This window comes from Ovis aries, chromosome X, assembly GCF_016772045.2.
Source record: "Ovis aries strain OAR_USU_Benz2616 breed Rambouillet chromosome X, ARS-UI_Ramb_v3.0, whole genome shotgun sequence".
NCBI classification, from domain to species: Eukaryota; Metazoa; Chordata; class Mammalia; order Artiodactyla; family Bovidae; genus Ovis; species Ovis aries.
Window position 1 is genome coordinate 37,473,835 of NC_056080.1, and position 24,564 is coordinate 37,498,398.

A 24,564-nucleotide genomic window follows, 5' to 3' on the forward strand; every position below is an offset into this window, starting at 1 on the left:
CTTAAAATGATATACTTGTGTTTTATTATCTTCCTTTTAAATGTATGTATGTATATATGTAATTTCAGATTTCTTCTTAGCAAGTTCAGATCAGCAACCAGAGGAGAAATCATTACTCCCAAAACTGAAAGTGGGCGGAGCTACAGCTTGGACTTAGACAGCCACAATTTTCGGAGTTTAAAGTCAGCCCCTGGTTCTGACAGGTAAGACACATAACAGATTGGCCAAAGGGTTGGTATGTGCATTCGTGCTCAGTCACTTCAGTCGTGTCTGACTCTTTGTGACCCCATGGACGGTAGCCCGCCAGGCTCCTTTGTCCATGGGGATTCTCCAGGCAAGAATATTGGAGTGTGTTGCCATGCCCTCCTCCAGGCGATCTTCCCAACCCAGGGATCGAACCCAGATCTCACACATTGCAGGTGGATTCTTTACCATCTGAGCCACCAGGGAAGCCCATGTTTGTATATTTCTATCCAAACGATGCTTCTAGATACCTGTAATGTACTCCCTCTCAGAGATCTTCTAATACATAATGTGAAAACCCAGGAGGATAGTTTTTAGTTGAAATGGTAAGCACTTATATTTCTGGAATTATAGCTATCAAAATCATCTGTGTTACTTGCATGGCTGAGACTTGATGTTTTTTGGGGACTCAGGGCTGCAGTTCACATGGATAAATCCAGGAAAATAAATTGTTTTCATTGATTTCTTGATTTTTTTCTGTTTAAGCTTTGGAAAAAGAAACCTTTTGGTGTCAAATACATTCCTTGCAACTTCAAAAAAATTAATAATAATTTCCTTTGAATTGCCTCAGAGAATTTCCACAAATTCCACTTCTTTATAGGTCTGCCACCTCTAACTTGTTATCAGATGGCCAGCTCCTCAAATCTCCCATGCATAGAGCTAGCACCTTGTCAAGAAAAGTAAAGAGAGAAAAGATAGCCAAGAGCCTTGTCATTTCCTATCAGGCCGAATGTTCTCTAGCCTGTTGGAACCTAAGTCAAGGCTGATTTTCATGACTGGTATATTATCAAAGGCAACGATGAGAAAAAAGATCTAGCCTCACAGGTCATTAAGAGTGCAGGTACTATCCATATTGATATTTTTTCCCTATAGCATTCCTGCAAACTTGTGTCACTTTATGTAAAACTTCAAAGAAAAAAATAAAACATTAAATCATTTCTCATCCACTATCAAAAGATTATGATTGTATTCAGTCCATTCCAAATTCTCAAAGAATGTAGCTATATTTCCTTTACGATAAAAAATACTTTAAACCCTGGTTGCATTTGTCCTTGAAATCATTTCCTTTGACTTCTCTTGGGGTGGCCCTCTATCTTGTCCCGTAAAACCTTATGTAGGAAAATCTCATTTTTGGTTTTGATTGCTGAGTTCCTAACTCTCAGACAGGGATCAAAATTATTTAGAGATGCTATTTTTGTTCAGCCTCGTGGGCACTCGCTGGATGAGCTATCTTGGCTCATATTTCAGGCTGGCATTTAAAAGGGACAATATATCTATATAAAGAGGAAAGATGGAGTCCCCCATTCAAAACACTTAGTCTTCTGGCTCAATGAAGAAAATTAAATTATTTCATTTTACAGTTACTTAAGAGTAAGGGTCATACTCTCCAATATCACAGTGCTTACATGGTTGTTTCAGAATCTACCTGCCTGGGTTTATTCCTTGAGTCTTAACAAGTTCTGCATGTAGATACAGTTGACCCTGAAATAACATAGGAGTGAGTTGCTCTGACCCCACCCCCTCACTTTGCCTGTCAAAAATCCGAGTATAATTTGACAGTAAGCTTTTCCTATCCACAGTTCCTCTGTATCCTTATGTAGCTCCATATCCAAGGATTTACCCAACTGAGGATCCTGGTGTACTGTAGTATTTACTATGGATTAAAAAAAAAAATCCATGCATAAAAAGAACCATACATGTAAAGCTATAAAGCCATATGGACATGTTTCACCAAAAACTGGTGTATTGTCCCAGGGGTCTCTCGTTGTAAATTGGAAGGTTGTCCCTAAATAGACTTTATCTTTGAGATTGTAAATACCCAGGATCAATTGATAGAATATAATGGTCAGGGTGCCTTGGTTTAGAGATAGAATATATTAATAATAGTCAGGGTGCTTCGACTGAACCAGGCCAAGAACAATGTCTTCCCAATAAGAAGGAGAGTCAAGATGTTGTCCTCCCAATAAGAAGGAGAGTCAAGATGTTTGGGAGATCAGTAGAGCAAAATGTCCTTTTCCTGAAACGTGTATTTATCGCAATGATGACTCATTCATTAACGGACTGCCACTGTGAGATGAGTTACATTATCCCCAAATTATTCCTTAGGAAGTAGGAGCAGGAGTTGGCCTATCTTTTCTTCACTCCCATCCCTAAAAGGTGTTAACTTCTTGTTTATTTTCTTGGAGCTGGAGGAATTCTGCAAAGCCAAGTAGCCAAGCTTGCAGACCTTCTTTTCTCATTAGGATCTTCAAGCAGAACTGCAGCCTCCCCTGTAACAGCAGATTCCCCAAAAGAGAATTTGCAAGATTCTGGCCTCTGCTATCTATTAGCTGGCCTAGCTTAGCAGTTAATTCCCCCTTCTCCTCTTCCACGCATATTTCTTCACAGTTCATTGCTCTTTTCCTGGAGCAGCTGGGCTTGAGCATCGTTTTTAAAAACTCATATCAGAGTGGAAATGATTGTTTTTCAGATGCCTGGTTAGACTTTATATCTTTTCAGGAGTTTCAAAGCAGGGAAATGTATGAATGGCTTAGGCAAGGCGCAGCAGCCTCTCAGAGGAACATGGCAAATGGCTCTTCACTGATTTCTCAGGACTTGACACATGAGACAGCTGAGTTTTGTTTTTTTAAAGGCATATAAATGTGAACTGTAATCAACAAACAGAATGCTCTTCAAGGCAGTGGTTCCTAATTCCTTTCACGCTGTGATGAGTTGTCAATGTGGTGTGATTTGTGAGATATCTATCTTAAATCCTTAAAAGAAAAGTCTTAGCTAATACTGAAAACAACAACAACAAAATCAAATAGACTCAGACTTAGAGAAGGAACTTATGGTTGCTAGGGAGATGAATGGGGGAAGGGGATAGTTAGGGAGTTTGGGATGAACATGTACACACTGCTATACTTAAATGGATAACCAAAAAGGTCCTACTATATAGCGCAGGGAGCTCTGCTCAATGTTATGTGGCAGCCTGGATGGGAGGGGAAGGGAGTTTAGGGGAGAATGGGTACATATATATATATATGGCTGAGTCCCTTTCCTGTTCTGAAACTGGCACAACATTGTCTGCTAATTGGCTATACCCCAATACAAAATAAAAAGTTTAAAAAAAATCCTACTCTCCTAGAAATGAATCCTCAGGCAAGGATTCCTAAGTGAGTAATTTGTTAATTGAAATGATTCTGGGAGCTACCAGTAAGGGAGTAAGTGACCTAGATGGGTGGGATGGAGGGGGGTCAGAGGGAGGTTCAAGAGGGAGGGGATATATGTCTACATACAGCTGATTCAATTTGCTGTAAGCAGAAAAACCAACAAAATATTGTAAAGCAAGTACTCCTCAATTTTTTTAAAAAGCGAAGAAGATGAGCAATTTGCTGTCTCTGGTGAGGTATGAGTTTGAGAACTCAGCTTAATCCTGCAAGAGATTCTGGGGCATAAAATATTGGTACCTCTAGGTTTTTACATTTTGAGGAGCTGGACCATTGCACTTCTGTCCCAATAAGTCATTGTTTATAGGTTCCCTTAGACTGGGTTTCCAGATTTAGCAAATGATGATACAGGATGTCCAGTTAAATTTATTTTCAGGTAAAAAACTAAAAAAAAAAAATTTTCATGAAATCTTATTTGTATGTACTATATAAATAGTAGTATATATACACATCTGATACAGGGTCATTGCCATCTTCCTAAAGTCCGATTGCTGGGTCATAAGGTAGTTCTATTTGCAATTTTTAAGGAATCTGTTCTCCATAGTGGCTGTACTAGTTTTGCATTCCTGTGTTTTGTTAGCCATCCGTATATGAAGCTTTTAATTTTAATTAGATCCCATTTGTTTATTTTTGCTTTTATTTCCAGCATTCTGGGAGGTGGATCATAGAGGATCCTGCTGTGATTTATGTCTGAGAGTGTTTGCCTATGTTCTCCTCTAGGAGTTTTACAGTTTCTGATCTTACATTTAGATCTTTAATCCATTTTGAGTTTACGAAAGTGATCTAGTTTCATTCTTTTACAAGTGGTTGACCAGTTTTCCCAGCACCACTTGTTAAAAAGAGATTGTCTTTACTCCATTGTATACTGTCTTGATGACTGTGGCCCTAAGATTGCTTTGGCTATTCGAGGTTTTGTAGTATATTTTTATACTAAAAATTTGTTGATTGTTTATCTGAAATTCAGATTTAACTGAGGGTCAGGGGAGGCATACTTCAAGGCATGCTTGGCCTCCAGTGCTAAAGGCAAAGCTCTGAACATCATAAGTGCAAACCATTAGCAGAAAAGTACCCAGAAGCTTGGGATGGCTGAGTGGAGCCTGCTGCAAGGGATCTGAGGGAATCTGGAGGGGACATCAATACTGTCCCCTAAAATACAGGAAGAGTGGAACTTAAGAACTGAAAAATTGATTTTGTTCAGTAAGAAGATGGATAAAGGATGCTGCTGTGTTTCTCAGCAGCATTTCTATCATGACATTGGAGGATACGGCAAGTATTGAACCACAGGAACCTGTACCTCTGACAACCAACCAGTTTCTCCTGTCCCCCAACCCCACCCCCTGCCCAAGTGCATTCTAGTTTTATCCAGTTGTTCCTAATCACTCTCTGGGAGGCCGGGGACTGACTGTCACAGTCTCTGTGAAGCTTCAAAAGCTGATTTGGTTGGCTCTGATCCAAAAGCAGAAACCACACCATTCACAGCAGCCCTTACCTTCTTAGCTGATCCTCATTCTCATCCCATCCCCCAGCTCCTTCCCTCTGGCTCACCCTCTCCCTCTGTCTCTCTCTCTCTCTCTCTTTCCTTCTGGTAAATAAGACATGTTTGGTATCTTAATGACTAAAAAAGTCATTCTTTCTTCATATCTATTATTTTGGGCAAAATAAGTTGATGAACCCCACTCTGTCATTATGTGACACATCCTTTTTTCGTCAGGAGTAAAATCATCTTTCTGTCCCCAATGTCATTTTCATTAACACCTTTGAGATTAACATGGCAATTAGGCAGCATCCTCTTACTACTATTTGAAATATTAGCAAGCTGGGAGTGTTTTAGCTCTGAGTCAGGACCACTTCCACAAAGTTAATACTGGTTTGTTTTGTGCAGTAGATAAAATGCTGTATAGCTAGTTTCTAATGCTCTGAGCAAACTCCTTTCCTTACCAGACTTTAAAAATTGTTCAGATTTATAGTACATCTCTAAAAGTACATCCAGTTCATTCTGTAATACTAGCTGTGAGAGTTTTGTGACGCAAACGAATAATGGTTATAAGGACTGTTCTCCAAAGGAAAATTACTTTCACCTCTTTCCTGTGCCTCTGCTTAATTTTGTCTGGTGCTAATTCCTTTCTTCCTATTTTAACCTGCTTTGAGTAAGCTCAGCCCTTCTTAGTGGCAGCAAAGGGTGAGCAATTAAAGCCACAAGCTTCACAAATACTAAGCCTAAAGCAATTTGCAAAACCCTGGTGTCCTGAGAAAAATGACTCTTCCTTCCATGAAGTGATGGACAGGTGACAGAAGAGGTGAGAAATATTGGAGTTATGAGAGTATGTGATTTACTTGAACTGTGGCTGTATCCATTAGAGTTACATGAGGTCTAGAGTGGGCTTCCCTGGTGGCTCAGATGGTAAAGAATCTGCCTGCACTGTGGGAGACCCGGATTCGATCCCTGAATTGGGAAGATCTCTTACTTATTCTGACTTGTTCTGTGCACAGGAACTCCAGGTTCTTGGGATTGAAAAGAAATCCTCTCTGGTAGATTTGTGTGTGTTGATAGTAAACAGCTCTGTGCTTAAGGATGAATGCTGAGTGGGAATGGGTGGGACACTGCCCTCTGCTGCAGCATGCCCCCATAGCTGCTCTCAGACCTCCTCCAAAGGTGCAGTGTCTCACACCACCGGAGCCCCTGATTTGTGTTTTCTTTGTATACATGTGACTTTCCTCATTATAAACATCAATAATGTGAGGCAGTATGGAGATCGGGAGTTCAGCCAGACCCTTGACACCATACTTAGTTTGAACTACCCCTGGGTTCTGCATTCTTTTTGTTAAATTGGAGTAGAATTGCTTTACAATATTGTGTTTAGTTTCTGCTGTACAACAGAGTGAATCAGCTATTTGTATACATAGATTCCCTCCCTCTTGCACCTCCCTCCCTCCTCCACCCGACCCCTCTCCATCATCACAGAGCACCGAGCTGAGCTCCCTGGGCTACACAAGAGCTTCCTACTAGCTCTCTGTTTTACACACGGTTGTGTATATGTGTCAATCCTAATCCCCCAATTTGTCCCACCCTCCTTTCCCCACTTCCCATGTCCACATCTCTGTCTCTATTTCTTCCCTGGAACTAGGATCATCTATAGCATTTTTCTAGATTCCACATACATGCATTAATGTGTTTCTCTTTCTGACTTACTTCACTCTTACCTAAGGTGTATTAGGTAACACGTTACATGCTCCGTAGCTAAGACAGAGTAATGACCTTTCTTCTTCTGTTAGATCACTGAGGAGTAGAGCTAAATGATTCGCTCACCTATGCATTTTATTTATACAAATAAATTCAACATATAGCTCTGCCAGTGTTATTGGCCTAGTACTGTATGTGTTCATGTAGTTGCTAAGTTGAGTCTGACTCTTGTGACCCCATGTTCTGTAGCCTTCCAGGCTCATCTGTCCATGGGATTTTCCAGGGAAGAATACTGGAATGGGTTGCCCTTTCCTTCTCCAGGGGATCTTTCTGACCCAGGGATCAAACCCGGATCTCCTGCATTGCAGGTGGATACTTTACTGACTGAACCACCAGGGAAGCCCCCTAGTACTATATGTCAAGGGGTAAATATGGAAGTTCTTAGACAGTGCTGCTTTTCTATCCCTTGGTGAACTTGCAATTTGTCAGGGAAGGTTGGGATGACTAAATGATTTCAAGACAATATAGTATCACTACACACAAAGCTAGTGGAGGTGATGGAATTCCAGTTGAGCTGTTTCAAATCCTAAAAGATGATGCTGTTAAAGTGCTGCACTCAATATGCCAGCAAATTTGGAAAACTCAGCAATCCCAAAGAAAGGCAATGCCGAAGAATGTTCAAACTACCGCTCAATTGTACTCATTTCACATGCTAGCAAAGTAATGCTCAAACTTCTCCAAGTGAGCCTTCAACATTTTGTGAACTGAGAACTTCCAGATGTTAAAGCTGGATGTAGAAAAGGCAGAGGAACCAGAAATCAAATTGCCAACATCCAGTGGATCAAAGAAAAAGCAAGAGAATTCCAGAAAAACATCCTCTTCTGCTTCATTGACTATGCTAAAGCCTTTGACTGTGTGGATCACAACAGACTGTGGAAAATTCCTCAAAAAAAGGGAATACCAGATCACCTTACCTGCCTCCTGAGAAACCTATATGCAGGTCAAGAGGCAACAGTTACACCCAGACATGTAACAACAGACTGGTTCCAAACAGGAAAAGGAGTACGTCAAGGCTGTATATTGTCACCCTGCTTATTTAAGTTATATGCAGAGTACATCATGTGAAATGCCAGACTGGATGAAGCGCAAGCTGAAATCAAGATAACTGGGAGAAATACCAATAACCTCAGATATGCAGATGACACCACCCTTATGGCAGAAAGCGAAGAGGAACTAAAGAGCTTCTTGATGAAATTGAAAGAGGAGAGTGAAAAAGTTGGCTTAAAGCTCAACATTCAAAAAACGAATGTCATGGTATCTGGTCCCATCAGTTCATGGCAAATAGATGGGGAAGCAATGGAAACAGCGACAGACTTTAGTTTCTTGGGCTCCAAAATCACTGCAGATGGTGACTGCAGCCATGAAATTAAAAGACACTTGCTCCTTGGAAGAAAAGCTATGACCAACCTAGACAGCATATTAAAAAGCAGAGACATTACTTTGCCCCCAAATTCCATATAGTGAAAGGTGTGGTTTTTCCAGTAGTTATGTATGGATGTGAGAGTTGGACTATAAAGAAGGCTGAGCACTGAAGAACTGATGCTTTTGAACTGTGTTGTTGGAGAAGACTCTTAAGAGTCCCTTGGACTACAAGGAGATCCAACCAGTCTGTCCTAAAGGAAATCAGTCCTGAATATTCATTGGAAGGACTGATGTTGAAGTTGAAACTCCAATACTCTGGCCACCTGATGTGAAGAACTGACTAATTTGAAAAGACCCTGATACTGGGAAAGATTCTAGGCAGGGGGAGGAGGGCACGACAGAGGGTGAGATGGTTGGATGGCATCACTGACTCAATGGACATGTGTTTGAGCAAGCTCCTATAGATGGTGAAGGACAGGGAAACCAGGCATGCTACAGTCCATGGGGTCACAGAGAGTCAGACATGACTGAGCGGCTGAACAACAACATGGTATCATGATAAAAAGATAATCTGTGTGCTATGGAGAAACCAGAGACAGGCATTTAACCATCCAGAAGAATCAGAGGAGCTTCATGGGAATGATGCCTAAGCAATTTGAAGGAGTGAGGAGGATGTGGCCACACAAAGAGAGGTGAGAAGAACATCCTAGATGGAGGAACCAGAAAGTTCAAAGGAAAAGATACATAAAGCAATTTTGCATGTGCTAGGAAACAAATAGTTTAGCGATTTTTAAAAAATATATTTTAATGTTTCTTTTTCTAGTTACCATCTTTTTAGTTTTATTCCTTTATTTTTGACTTTGCTGAGTCTTTGTTGCTGCACGCAGGTTTTCTCTAATTACAGTGAGTGAGGACTGCTCTCTAGTTGTGATGCAGGGCCTTCTCATTGTGGTAGTTTCTCTTGTGGAGCATAGACTCTAGGGTGCTTGGGCTTCAGTAATCATGACACACAGGCCCGGTTACCCTGTGACATGTGGCATTTTCCTGGATCAGGCATCGAACCTGTGTCCCCTGAATCGGCAGGCGAATTCTTACCCACTGGACCAGGGAAGTCCCAGTTCAGAGTTTTTAGAGTATAAAATTGAAATGTGGTTTACAAAAGATGAGATGGAGAGTTTCACTGAGCAGGATGTGGATGGCTTTTGATACCTTGATAGCTTTTTTCTTATAAGCGATGTAGCATCCCAGGTCGAACAAGAGTTTAGGAAATCCAAACTATTGGGTTGGCCAAAAAGTTCATTCAGGTTTTTAAGTTTCTTTGGAAAAACATGAGCCAAGCAAACTTTTTGGCCAACCCAATACTAAGTACAGAGTAAGTGCTTGTTCCATTTAGTTGCTGAAAGCTAAATTCTGAGGTGAGGGCAATTGACTTTCTCACTTATAACTTCTAGTACACCCAATATTTGTCAAGGCTGCTGGCCTCTCATCCAACTGGCTTCCAGCTATTCTTTAAAAACAAGACATGGGAACAAGATTCTGTTGTGATTGTAAACGACAAAATATTATCAGACTGAGATTTCTACTTGTCCTTAATTTCTTTTTCCTCATACCCAGAGTCCCTCCTACATGATGACTGTCTCTTCCATTTTAGAGAGTCTTTTTAAAGAAACGAGATATTTTGAGGAAGCCCTAAACATTTTAAGACCATCAAACAAATCAGCTTTTGTTTTAGTAAATTGAATGATCAAGGCTCTTGATATTCTTAGCACTAATTCATTGAACAAAATTTCACTGAACACTTCCCACATTGTATTATATTTGTCCTTTCTCCAAAAAGGAAAAAGAAGGAAAATATATGTTATTCAGACACATAAAGTCAGTAGTTTCAGAGGAAACTGCAGCAAGAGAAACTGCTTAATGAATTTCCAGTTCTTCTGTATTTCTCTGCTTCCCTAATTCAGTGGTCAAGAGCTCTTAAGATGTTTTATTTGTGCATAAGTACAGTAAAGAGTCTACCTGCCATGTGAGAGACCTGAGTTCAGTCCATGGGTTGGTAAGATCCCCTGGAAAATCAAATGGCTACTCATTCCAGTATTCTTGCCTGGAAAATTCCATGGACAGAGGAGCCTGGTGAGCTACAGTGCATAGGGTTGCAAAGAGTAGGACATGACTGAGCAATTAACACACACACAAACACACATGTATTGTTCATTGCTTTGGGATGTATTGACCTCTCCAAAGATTTTGGTATTCATTTATTTACTTATTTAATTAATTTTTGTTAATTTTTGGCCACCATTCATGGCATGCAGGGATCTTTGTTCCTCAACCAGGTACTGAACCCTCACTCCGTGCAGTGAAAGCTTAAGAGTCCCAACCACTGAACCATCATGGAAGTCTCAAGAGTTTGGTTTTTCAGTGGAGACACACATACCTGTGTGTTCATGAGCATGTATTCTCAGGCACACACACAGGGGCCAACAAACGTTTATGGAAAGGTATGGATTGTCCCCCAGTGGCTCAGTGGTAAAGAATCTGCCTGCCAGTGCAGGAGACACAACTTTAATCCCTGGGTCAGGAAGATCCCCTGGAGAAGAAAATGGAAACCCACTCCAGTATTCTTGCCTGGCGAATTCCATGGACAGTGGAGCCTGGTGGGCTACAGTCCCTGGGGTCAAAAAGAGTTGGACACAACTGAGCGTCCAAACAACAACAGATTGTTAATACTTTTGGGTTTGGGGGCCAGGTGGCATCTGTCTCAACTGCTCACTCTGCTGTTAGAGTGTCAACTGAAAAAAAAAAAAAAAAACCCACAACCCAAGAGCTGTGAGTTAAGGTTTGTTTGGGGGCAGAGTGAGGACTACAGCCCTGGAGACAGCCTCTCAGATAGCTCTGCGAAACTGCTCCAAAGAGGCAAGGGGGAAGGTCAGTCAGTATTATATTTGATTTTAGTGAAGAGGGTACATGCAGTCAAACACAGATTTTGGCAGAAGATTTGGCCAGTCAAAAGGAACAGATATCACTATTAATGATTTTAGTAATTTTATAGATACGAGGCACAGAGTGCCTCATTCCTGATCTCTACCCTGGACTCCTTTTAAGGTATTTGAAGGTCAGTGACCGCAGTGGCTAAATGATTTCATTCTTATAGAGGCAAATGGCAATTGCCAATTTTTAGTTGGCAGTTTTGTAAAAGCAGCTGTATACAATGTATAAAGTGAATGTGAATGCCTGCATATTAATAAAACTTTATTTATGGCACTGAAATGCGACTTTCACATAATTCTTACATGTAAATAAAATATTCTTCTTTTAAATTTTTTCAACCACTTGAAAATGTAAAATCACTCTTAGCTCACAAGTTATACAAAAACAGGTGGTGACCCCAGTTCCATCCAGGGGCCGTAGTTTGCTGACTTTTCTGGTGCCACACATTTACTCACAGACACAGAAAACATCCTTCCATTCATCACATTCTAAGCCATGAGGATAGCTCAGGTCTCTTGATGCGAGCAGTGTGCTGAATAATCTTGGTATGAGCAGGAGGAATAGTACAGTTGGAGATATGCTTGAGTTTTGCTGGCATCCAGTGGTTAAGACTCCACGCTCCCAGTGCAGGGCACAGGCTCGATCCCTGGTCAGGGAAGATCCCACTTGTTGTGTGGTTTGGCCCTATAGAAACAAACTCATCCACAGTTGAGACCAGTGTTTCTCAGCTTTGGCTACATATTGCAGTCACTGGTGATGGGGGAGTGGTGAGTGGTGGGAAAGGATCTTGGTGCCTAGATCTCATGCCCAGAGGGTCTGATATGGTTAGTTTTGGGTGCAGCCTGAGCACGGGGTTGTTTAAAAGCTCCCACGGTGTTTCTGATGTGCAGCCAAGGGTGAGGGCCACCGATCTCCCATAAGACAGTGGGGACAAAGAAGTTGCAGTTGGGGATCTCCAAAAATGGGAAGGTTGAGCTTTTTTCCCTTTTGTTTCTCATTTTTAGCACCTCTTTCTCATTTAACAGGCTCGCTTCACTTTCTAATTCAACCTCTCTTGCCTGTCTCTCAGGTGTTTATTTCAGATCTCAAATAACTAAAAGGAGTTAGGAAGGCATGTAAACTGCAGAATGAGCATCATATCATCTTAGTGTTATGTTATGCCCTAGCCTCATTGTCCCAGTGAGCATGGTATCTTTCAGGTTAATGCTGTCTTTGGCTGATCTTTTATGAAAACACTCATTTTCACAGGCAGGCACAGGCTCAACCTTGTCAGTCTGCTCTGGGAAGGTTGAATCCTGGGAAATTCTTTGCAGCCTTCAACTCCTGGGAGACCACACTGTAAACCAGAAAGCGAACTTGTTAAATTAGAGTTTCTGTCCCTTCTCCTTGAATTCTTTACCTAGAAATTGATATATCTAGGAAGCCATTATCAAGGTTTGAGGCCAGCATGAAATTAGAGATAACAAAACAGAAGGCTTTTAAAAAGTAAGCTAAAATAAGGGAAGCTCTTTCCTGCCCTAGGAAATGTGTATTTCAAGTAACTCAGGATTTCCAAGCTCCCCAGACAGTGTCACATTCCCCATACTTTGGGCCTTTTAGGTCGAAAGGAATGTATCCCTTTCTTGTCAGTTTTCCCCTAAGCAGATTTTAGCTTCAAGGTTTATTAGAACTGATTTCTAATATTTCTAATTTAAATATCACTAACATGATATATAGCTTCTCTGGTGGCTCAAATGGTAACGTGTCTGCCTACAATGTGGGAGACCTGGGTTTGATCCCTGGGTCGGGAAGATAATGGCAACCCATTCCAGTACTCTTGCCTGGAAAATCCCATGGACGGAGGAGCCTGGTAGGCTACAGTACATGGGGTCGCAAAGAGTCGGACACGACTGAGCGACTTCACTTCACTTCACTTCAACATGATATATGGATCCAAAATAGCTCTCTCTTAATTGAACTTTAAATTTCTCTATTTTTGACTTGAGGAGGCTTTTATCCTCTTCCTATTTGAGTGGTAAAGATTCACATATTTTATGTCAGATTTTGCGTAACATCTGAAAGAGTTGGCACACAAGTATTTATGATATTCTGCCTCATTAGACTAAATTTTTTTTTTAGTTTAATCAAATGAAGCATTCAACTGAGAGGAAAATATTATTAAACTCACAGTAAATGTCAGGGATAAATGTGAAAGGGTATGTCATTTTTAAGATACTGCTTCTGGCAACAGTAATTTCAAATGGCTGGCTTATGAGGCACAAGACTTATTTTCCCCCGCTTATTACAGGATAGCCTCTTGAATGTCATCACCACATGTAATCAACTTCTGCCAGAGCTTCCACATAAATGGGACTTTGGGTTCTAGGAAGGCTAATCCACGGTGGAGACTTTTCCAAGACTACCTGGGTCTGGGAGGACCTTCATCACAGACATAAGCAGAAATACCCACACAAATTCCCTTGGATCATAATCCTTTGGTTCATTTCTGCAAGATTCAGTCCAACCCTTTCTCTTTTGAGACTTTACCTAAAACAGTATCGGGGCTCAGATGGTAAAGAATCCACCTGTCAATGCAGGAGATATGGGTTCAATCCCTGGATCGGGAAGATCCCCTGGAGGAGGAAATGGTAACTCACTCCAGTATTCTTGCCTGGAGAATTCCATGGACAGAGAGCCTGGTGGGCTACAGACCATGGGGTCACAAAGAGTAAGAGACGACTGGGTAACTAACACTTTCACTTTTTTGAGTTGAACATGGCTGAGTGACTTTCACTTTTTTTTAAAAAAACCTAAAACAGTAGGGAGAGACATTTTTTTGGTAGTATTACTGTAAGAGTAGAGAACCTCTGGGCAGTGTACAACATCCCTGGGTAAGTCTCTAAGCCCTTTCTCCGTTGAACTTGTGAGAAAGAACAGCATCACTTGGGAAAGGTATAAACATTGTTCAGTTCAGTTCAGTCGCTCAGTCGTGTCCCACTCTTTGCAACCCCATGAATCGCAGCATGCCAGGCCTCCCTGTCCATCACCGACTCCCGGAGTTCACTCAGATTCACATCCATCGAGTCGGTGATGCCATCCAGCCATCTCATCCTCTGTCGTCCCCTTTTCCTCCTACCCCCAATCCCTCCCAGCATCAGAGTCTTTTCCAATGAGTCAACTCTTCGCATGAGGTGGCCAAAGTACTGGAGTTTCAGCTTTAGCATCATTCCTTCCAAAGAACACCCAGGACTGATCTCCTTTAGAATGGACTGGCTGGATCTCCTTGCAGTCCAAGGGACTTTCAAGAGTCTTCTCCAACACCACAGTTCAAAAGCATCAGTTCTTCGGCGCTCAGCTTTCTTCACAGTCCTACTTTCACATCCATACATGACTACTGGAAAACCATAGCCTTGACTAGATGGACCTTTGTTGGCAAAGTAATATCTCTGCTTTTCAATATGTTATCTAGGTTAGTCATAACTTTCCCTCCACGTGCTGCACTCAATATGCCAGCAAATTTGGAAAACTCATCAGTGGCCACAGGACTGGAAAAAGTTAGTTTTCATTCCAATCCCAAAGAAAGGCAATGCCAAAGAATGTTCAAACTACCACACAATTGCACTCATCTCATATGCTAGTAAAGTAATAAACATTGTTAACTGTTACCAAATATAGAAATGTAGCACCTGAGATTGGAGGGCTCAGGGAAATCACCAAAGAATTTCAAACTGTATCAATCTATTTAATCCCCAAATTTTATTTTCTTGTCATCAGACACAAAAGACACAGTCACAGACCCTTTGTGGGCAGAGTCCATAGTACTATAATTTATTCAGACCACCAGTTCTAAAAAGAACCTGTCAGGGACTGTCTCTGTGTAGTATTGAAGGACTGCTACCCAGAAAATTTTCCAAGCTCACTTAATCAAATTCTAAGAAACTAACTCCCAGCTCTCTCAATCCTTTAATTATCTTCTCCTTAATGCATTCCTCTTAAAGCATTCCTCTTCTACATTCTATCCATGTAGAACCTGCCTGGTTGTAACAATTTGATTGGCAAAATGATGCATAAACAATTTGAAGAACTAGCATGAGCTTGAATGCTGTCTTTGGATAAGCATATAATTCTGTTTTTATTCTGACTTTATCATATGTTAATACTAACTCTGTATGTTATTAATACAAATTCTGTATGCATGTGTGGAATAAGTGCCTAACCTCTCTAAGCCTCAGTTTCTTCATCTGTAAAATATGAATGTTCATACCTTTTTATTTTTTAAGAAAAAAAAATGAATGTTGTGGAATGGAGACTGTCGAACACCTAGACAATACTCAGTAAACGCAGCTGCTGTTTGCATAAATCTCAATAGTTGTGGTGGCTGGTTGTATCAATCAGGGCATATTTTATTCTGGTGGCTTCTTTGGTGCAGAGCCTTGAAAAAACTTACAAGCTGTGATTCACAGCTCCAATGTTTATTGCTAATTCTTCTGTCAGATTTTTCTTCTATTAATGACCCATGTGCCATCATTCTCTTTAAAATATGCCCTTCCTTTATTCCTATAAGTCTCTCCTCCAGTTGGCTCAACTGTGAGTTCTAATCTGTCTAAACTGTCACTGTTGTGCTTTAATAAGAAGATTTTGTTATTACAGGTACACTTATAAATTATTAAAATAGTAACTGAGTGAAATTCACAAGGGCTTTCATTTTACTACTGAGCATATTTTGTGCTCACTGATGGCAAAGAATGAAAGGACAAACACTTCCCTTAAACTCTAATTTGTCAACACTTATTTACTTATGAAACTCCATTTAATAAGAAAATTGTGATCGCCTCCAGGCAGGAACTGTTTTTTTTTTTTTTTTCATGAATCATTACTGAATGGAATTGAATCCATTTTAGCAAACATAAAAGTGAATCAAACTCACTTACAAAAATGTCATTATTTTTAGCCTTCGTTTATTAAATGTGCACCATGAGTCAGTCACTAAAACACTGAGAAATAAAATATAATTGCCAATCTTTGATTAAATATGTACTGAGTGCATCCTTTGCACCAAGATATTGTGAAGGTGCTGGAGGTGTCATGGTTAAGTGTGTCATCAGCTCTGTCCCCGAGGAGCTCATGTTGAAAGAGGTCCCAAGGCCCACATATCTTTTAAGCAGCCAAAGAAGACATTATGTGGGCAACTTCTACACAGTCTGGGAAAGACTGTAAGTCACCAGGAATTGAATAGAGCCAAGGTTGGCAAGGCCTGTGATGGACAGAGAAGGCACAGTCAGGGAGGCTGGACTTCATTTGGCCCTTGAAGGATGGGAGGATTTGGATAAACCGAGAATGACGAATAAGGCTTATCAGGTGGGGAGAATGTGAGCAAAAACCTTAGAAGTGGAAGCAGGAGCACGAGCAAGCGTGGTGAGTTGAAAAAATAGTTGGCAACCTGGGCTGGCTAGAAGAGTACTGCTGAGCAGTGGGGAAAATAGTTGGAGAGGTAAGTTCAATTACGAAGATGCTGGAGTCAGACAAATGGCATTGAACCTCATGAGCCCCTGAAGGTGTACCTCAGGTGGTCCATGTGTTGCCATTGTTTTCTGGGGAGTTTTCCCTGACGGTGTCTTTGGTCACTGCTCCACTTCCATTTTAAAGTCAGAATGTTTTTTCTCATTTAGGGGAAGCACTGGTTCATCAGATTTCAATGAGCCAGAAGCTGGTCCTGGAACTCCCAAGAGTGTCCGGAGCAATGGCATGACCCCAGGCACTCCGAGGTCACCGGCCCCCAGCACCCGCAGCGTGACCTCAGTCAGCAGTCGAGTAAGTTCACAGATGTGAAGGAACAGCTCCATCTGGGACTCAGCCTCACCACCGAGGCATGGCTAGCCTTCAGCTCTCTGAATCTGAGAGCCTGTTGTTGATCTTGTTTAACAGTAATAGATGCTTCTTGCTCAGAACTGAACCTCCTACATCCATAGCTCATGGCAGGAGGCCTCAAGTGTGAAGGAAAGGGCAGTTTCAGAGGTGGAATTTGTTTGATGGGGGTTTCAGTGGCTACATGGTTTCAGTAAAATATAAATCACGTTTAGCACTCTGATTTTGATCATCCATTTTATTTGTCAAGAACTTGACTCTTCTAAAATGTTGCCAACAGATTTAAATTAGGAAAGGTAGACTCTTAAAATATTTTTATCATTTTCTTTTCAATACATCTGTTAAAGAGTCTGCACATAACAGAAATTTAAATTGCATTGTGTGTGTTGTGTGTGTAAGCTGTTCTTTTGAGTGAATGAACATCTACTAGGTTGTTTGATTAAGCAAGAAACTCCATATATATAACTCACATATTATATCTTTACGTACAAACTACAATTCTTTGATTCAGCCAATATTTAATGAGGGCTTTCTCTATGCCAAGCCCTGGTCAAAGACTTGAAAGAAGTAAAAGAATTAGGCTTGCGAGCATCTCTTGCAAAGTTGTCATCCATGCTGGGACAGCACTGATGTTCAGTAAATACATTATGGGAAGGCTGTTGGAATCACTTTATATTGCAATCACTTTAATCAAGGACCACCATCTGCATAGTCAGTGCCCTTGCTTCACCAGAGTCTGAAAGATCTTTAGTGCCCCTGAAGGAGCAGCCAGTGCAAAGACCCTAAGGTGGGAGCATATGTGGTGTGTTCAAGGAAGAACAGGGAGCCCTGTATGGCTGTTATGAGTGAACAAAGGAGGGAAACGAGAAAATGAGTTCAGAGGGGAAGTAGGGCCAGATGGGCCATGTGGACTGTGTGCACTTTGGCATTTACTCTGGAGAAGATGGCAGCAGTTGGAGAATTTTCAGCAGACTAGTGACATGATCTGGCTTCTGTTTATGCTGAAACTGAGGACTATGCCGAGAAGAGCCTATTGGGAACAAGAGTGGAAGCCAGAAGGCCAGTTAGGAAGGAGGCCAGGGTATTACTGCAGGAGGTGTTGCTGGGCTTTGGAACACGAAGATAGATGTGGAGATTGTGAATGACAAGATTCTACAGATATTTTTGATGAAGAGTCCAAAGGCATTCAGACAGAATAAAGAATAATAATAATAAGTGTATTTAAACAGTTTTAGTCTAAATTAAACTTGTTGATAAGATAAAAGGCCTATTTAAAATTTCATCAGTGTTTATACTTAGCTCCACAAACAGTGTTGTTCAGTAGCCAGAAAAGTGCATGCCCAGTTGGTGACTGTACTCACTTCTCTGGCAGCCTGAAAAGGGATGGCATTCAAAATATTTAGAAACTGGTATGTCAGGGGCACTGAGCCATCAGAACAGACCCTGGTGCAAGATTGGGCAGCATCCTGAGGGCCCTCCCAGGCCATGCAGTGACCTGGATTGTGAGGAGAACTAGGGTTGTGGAGGACAGGAGCACAGGAAGAAGGGGTGGACTGGGAGTTGCCCTGCTCACCAACTGATCCAGAAGTATTAAAAAAATGTTAACAGCTGGTACAGCTCTGCTAGTGGGAATCAGCAGACTGTCAGTCCAATAATTAATAAGTTAGTCAAGTTTGTTCTCAAAACAAGGCTTATCTCCCTAAGTACCATCACTGGAGGTAGGGGGTAAGGAGGGAGCTTCCTTCTCATGTGCCAATCCCCTCATATCTACAGCCTTTAGATAAACATTTTTTTAAATTTTAAGAACTTTAAACCATTAAATTGCAATTGGTTTACAATGTTGTTGCTTTCTGCTGTACAGCAGTGATTCAATTATACACCTATATGCATTCTTTTTTTACATTCTTTTCCATTGTGCTTTATCATAAGAGACTGACTTCTTGTTTATCCATTCCACATATAATGGCTTACATCTGCTAACCCCAGTCTCCAACTCCATCCCTCCCCCCAAACCCTCTCTCTTGGCAACCACAAGTATGTTCTCTGTGTGTACCATTCTGTTTTCTGTTTTGTAGACAAGTTCGTTTGTCGTATTTTAGATTTGTCGCTCTGACTTACTGTGATAATCTCTCAGTGCATCCAAGTTGCTACAAATATATGAATACTTCTTTATTAAACAATACCTGCTCTGTGCTTAGTGGCTCAGTCATGTCCGACTGTTTGCGACCCCATGGACTGAAGCCCGCCAGGCTCCTCTGTCCATGGGGATTCTCCAGACAAGAATACTGAGGAGGGTTGCCACGCCCTTCTCCATGGGATCTTTCCAACCCAGGGATCGAACCCAGGTCTCCTACATTGCAGGTAGATTCTTTACTGTCTGAGCCACGAGGGAAGCCCTAGATATTCCCCAACAAAAATTTCCTATGATTGAATGAGTAGACATATGTATTGATATATATAGGCTCAGATGGTAATGAATCCGCCTGCAATGCAGGAGACCCAGGTTCCATGTTTCCTGATTTGGAAAGATCCCCTGGAGAAGGGCATGGCAACCCACTCCAGTATTCTTTCTTGGGAAATCCCATGGACAGAGGAGCCTGGCGGGCTACAGTCCATGGGATCACATAGTTGGACACGACTGAGCGACCAACACACACATGGTTCTTGTGCTAATCTCATGCTTGCATTCTAACTGATGTAGCTAGTCTTTTCTAAAAGAAAAAGAGGCACAAAGAGAAATACGTTCTGTCAGATAAACTTAGTGCAGCACAGTACTTTATGAAGCATATTTGCTCTTTCATGATGAATAGAAGACCCATATAGAGTTACATGATGATCAAATTAACAATTTCTCCCACTTCTCAGCATCTCTTTGCTTCAGTGTTCTTGTCTGCTTTAGCATGTGAGAAGTACCTTTTTAAAATGGAAAATTCTTAGAATATGAAAGTCTCTAACCTGTGCTCTGCTGTGATATAACTTACTAATTTGGGGCCTCACATCGTGAATCTCCAGGGTATGTGTTACATACTGTGCAATATTAATTGGCCTATTAGTGCTCAATATTAATGTTATTCCCAGGGTGCCAGTTGGAAAATTTACTGTCACTGTTAATTGCTGCTAAGGAAGTTGGTCTTGCTTCATTGGAGGAATCCATGTGTGACCACCTTTCTGAATGGGTGGCAATTAGAAAAGTTAGGACTTATATTCCTCCTGTTACAGGTAGTATGTGTTGGCAAATACTCAGACCAAATCCAGTCTATATTGGAGTTGCATTGATTTACATTTCTATCTTTCTGGAGTGAGTCCATTAACATTGCCTCAATGTCTAAGTTATGGGGTAAATGTAGGGCACCAAGAAGGGGATTCCTTTCTCTAGGACATTTAAAGACAGCTTTTGATTGTTTTTGGAAGGGGCAACTGAAGAGTCTCTTTTAGGTTCAATCATATCACATCATGGTGTCATTTGCTTGGCCACTTAACCTTAGTCCAGTTCTCAGAAGTGCAAAATTAGTTTAATACTCAAGTGAACTTGGAACAATGCAATTGTCAAGCCCCTGTGGGCACAGGCAAAGTTGGGACAGAATTTTCCTTTATAATGAAATTAAGTGTCACTGTTGGTGGGAATGTAAGTTGGTGCAGTCACTGGAAAATAGAGGTTCCTCAGAAAACTGAAAATAGAATTACTATATGATCCAGCAATCCCACTCCTGGGAATATACCCAGATAAAACTATAATTGAAAAAGATATATGCACCCTATGTTCATAGCAGCACCGTTCACAATAGGCAAAACCTGAAAACGACCCATATGTCCATGAACAGATGAATGAATAAAGAAGATGTGATATGTATATACAGTGGAATATTACTCAGCCATAAAAAGAACAAAATAATGCCATTCATCATACTATATGATGTTAAATTAATACCATGTGATATCAGTTATATGTGGAATCTAAAACATGGCACAAATGAACTTATTTGCGAAACGGAAACAGACTTGCAGAGAACAGACCTGTGATTGTCACGGGGGAGGGAAAGGAATGGACTAGAATTTTGGGGTTGGTTGATGCAAGCTATTACAGTTAGAATGGATAAACAAGAAGATCCTACTATATAGCATAGGTAACTATGTTCACTATCCTGTGATAAACCATAATAGAAAAGAATGTAAATAAGAATGTATATATTGTGTAACTGAGTCACTTTGCTGTATAGCAGAGATTTTCACAACATTGTAAGCCAACTATACTTCAATAAAAGAATTTTAAAAAGAGAAAACATAAAATGTTAGACTGAATACCATTACATGAACAAGCATCTATAAGCAAGTAAATACCCAATTTAAAAAAAAAAACAAACCTATTTCTATAAGCAGGGAAGTCTCCATTCTTTATCCTTGTATGAACATTAATAAGTGCCTTACATGAAATTTTATTGCAATAATGATGTAGGAGGGCTTCCTGGGTGGTCCAGTGGTTACGAATACACCTTCCATTGCAGGTAATGAGGGTTTGCTCCCTGGTCTGGGAAGTAACATTCTGCATGCAGTGTGGCAACTAAGCCCACACACCGCAACTAGAGAGCCCGAGTGCCATATTGAAGATCCTGTGTTGCCACCATTAAGACCCAACACAGCCAGATAAATAGATTTAATAAAATAATGAAAACCTTAAATAACGATGTAAGCAACCATATTCTGATCATCCAGCCTATGAGATGGGGAAGGTGGCATGCTTTTATGTTAAGTGAGACATGGTGAAAGTAAGGCATGGTTGAGGAGAGAGGGTGTGGAGAATGAGGACAAACGTGGAAGCAAGAGTTCTAACCCTGAGTACTACTCTGCGGGTGTAAATCTTGCTGTATTCTTATACATAGTTCACGTAAGTGTGGAGGTTCTTACACCATCTTTACTGATAACCTTATAATATTCACTAATTTTGTGAACAAATAATTATTTAAGACACCTTTTGTGCTAGTTAACAAAACTCTTGGTAGGTATTTTTGAGAGTATTGATAGTAGGTTTTAGACTTATGGACTTCTGTTGAGGGCTCTGTAGGTGTCAACTGGCTCCTCTTGAAGAGTAAGATAGATATGGTTATACTGGTAGATGGAAGTATTTGGAAGTCAATTACAGTCAATATTATATGTATATTTCCATTTCTACTTTGTGAGAAGGAACGTGGTTTTGAAAATTTCACCGATTTGGCTGCCATTGAAAGCACCTCTGAGGACCTCACAAAGACTCATCGCCGAAAACCTTCCAGCACACCATCCATAGCAGTGTCCCGGGCCTCCCTCTCCTCAGGTATTTCCAACCTGACTGCTCTGTTGTGAAAATGACTAAATCAGGTGAAAGTGACTGCCTTGTGGGGCCTTAAATGTATGTTTCATGCCTTTGAAAATAATCATCCACTCTTTGACCCATGGTATTCTGCCCACTCTGTAAGAACTGTTGAAACATGGACCCATGTGATAACTTGAGCCCCTTGCAAAATCTGTGAATTTTGAATTTGATAAGAGTATGCAGTCATGGGGCTTCCCAGATAGTGCAATGGTGAAGAATCTACTTGCCAAGGCAGGAGACACGGGTTCGATCCCTAGAGGAGGAAATGGCAATCCACTCCAGTAATCTTGCCTGGGAAATCCCCTGGACACAGGAACCTGGTGGGCTACAGTCCATGGGGTCTTAAAGAGCCAGACATGACTGAGTGACAGAGCTGAGAAGTCAGTAGAGGAGTTCAGGAAATATGATTGTTTCATTTAATACAAAAGATAAAGACACTTGCCCAGAATTCAAGGAAATGGTAGTTCCATTGACACATTGGTCAGAAGTGCCCTGTATCTAGACAGATGAATCATTATTCCATGGTTTAAATAAGGCCTTCTTTGCAAGCAGCATTAAAGGATTATTAATAACCCCTTTCATTTGTATGATCCCTTCAAAAATATTGTTTCACTTTAGCATCACAACCCCTGTGAAACAAATATTATTTTATGGTATAATTTTATTACCTTTGAATAAGGAAACTCTTCAGAGACATATGTTATAATTAGGAACTTTATGTCCCCTGTGTAGATTTGAAATCATGACAAGACCCCCAGAAGGAAGAAATCAGTTATCTAATGCTAATCCTAACATAAAGCCTAAGGCTGGATTCTCTGTGCTGAGTTGGAGGTGTCTCTCCAAGACAAGTTGCTCCCAAAGAGTTGGCTAAATGTGCATGGCTATTACTGCATTTTGTTTAGGACTAGAAAATTGGTTCTCTAGTTCAATGAATAATTTTAAACTAGCCTAGAAGCCAACCTCATGGAGCGTATTTCTACTACTCGTGCTCATACTTAGTTGTTCAGTTGTGTCCGACTCTTGGCAACCTCATGAGCTCTAGCTGGCCAGGCTCGTCTGTCCATGGGATTTCCCAGGCAAGAATATTGGAGTGGGTTGCTATTTCCTCCTCCAGAGGATCTTCTCGACCCAGGGACTGAACCCATGTCTCCTGTGTCTCCTGCATTGGCAGGCGGCTTCTTTACTGCTGAGCCATTTGAGAAGCCCCTTCATTTCTCCTCTTAATAGTACTCAGTAGCTCCTGTGGATTGAGTACATACTCTGTGTCTGGTGCTATGCTAAGCAGTTCTGTGCTATTTCATTTATCATTTCAGTCTTAATCAGTTGCTCTCTTCAGTCTTTCTCATTTATAAGCAAGTATTCTCTCTCAGCAGGGTTTTGACATAGAAATCTTTTATGGAAATAAACTGTTGATAAGCTATCCACAGCATTACTGAGTTTTGCATTTTTCTTTATATGTTTAAAAGCAAGAAATTCTGCTGATGAAAGAATGTTCTGGTGTGCAAAGAAATAGAAGTTCCTTTCAATTTCCCTATAGCTACTCCATTTTTGTGTGAAAAGAACTTGTATCATTTCATTGCATTTTATGTCAAATATAAAAGCACAATGTATGTGTGCATGCCCAGTCATGTCTGACTCTCTGCGATCCCATGGGCTGTAGCCCACTAGGCTCCTCTCCATGGAATAGACAATAGATTCTCTAATAAATAAGGAATACTTAATGTTATATTTTTTTCTAAGCTTAATGGCCCATTCTTTGAGAGTTTGCCAAGGTTTTTGAGCACAGCAAAATTCTTAAATAGCTTACAAATTGATCATGTTATAGTAGTAGAACATTTGCCTTCCTATGCTCAAAGGAGAAATGTACAGATCAGTGTTGGTAAGTCAGTCCAAGAAAATTTCAAAATACTGTTAATAAATGGTAGCATAGCATAAACAGTATGAACTTTCTGACTATTGTTTTCATGACACTATCTATGCCTTATCCCTAGAAAGAATTGGAATAACAATGAAACATTTGCAATGAGAAGTGAACCCTTCTAACAAAACAAGATGATTCCCTTCTTCCCCTTTCCTTCCTGCAGACCGGAGTCGATCTGAGTTAGATTTGAGTGGGTCATTTACAGAAGACTTAGAGGATACTATAAGCATAAGGAGCAAATCTGTCCCTGGGGCTTTGGACAAAGACTTGGTAAGTTGGATATGGAAGAGTATCTAATGGTCATGAAGAAAGGGCACAGGCTTATTCCAAACCTGTCCACTTTTGGGGAGGATGATTTGAAAGTGAAGTGAGGATATACAATCATTTCTTCCTATTAGTCTTCACAACT

The 24,564-nt window shown here is 40.8% G+C and overlaps 1 protein-coding gene across 4 annotated transcripts in view; it reads left to right on the forward strand.

The window, feature by feature from the left end:
- Positions 1–24,564, forward strand: part of SYTL5 (synaptotagmin like 5) — a 278,287-nt gene that overhangs the window by 213,030 nt on the left and 40,693 nt on the right. For all 4 annotated transcript variants that reach the window (XM_027963201.3, XM_060408401.1, XM_060408400.1 and 1 more), the window contains exons 6-9: positions 69–203; positions 16,692–16,833; positions 22,066–22,195; positions 24,319–24,425. In XM_027963201.3, coding sequence (XP_027819002.1) covers positions 69–203; positions 16,692–16,833; positions 22,066–22,195; positions 24,319–24,425 — 514 coding nt within the window. The remainder of the gene's footprint in view (positions 1–68; positions 204–16,691; positions 16,834–22,065; positions 22,196–24,318; positions 24,426–24,564) is intronic.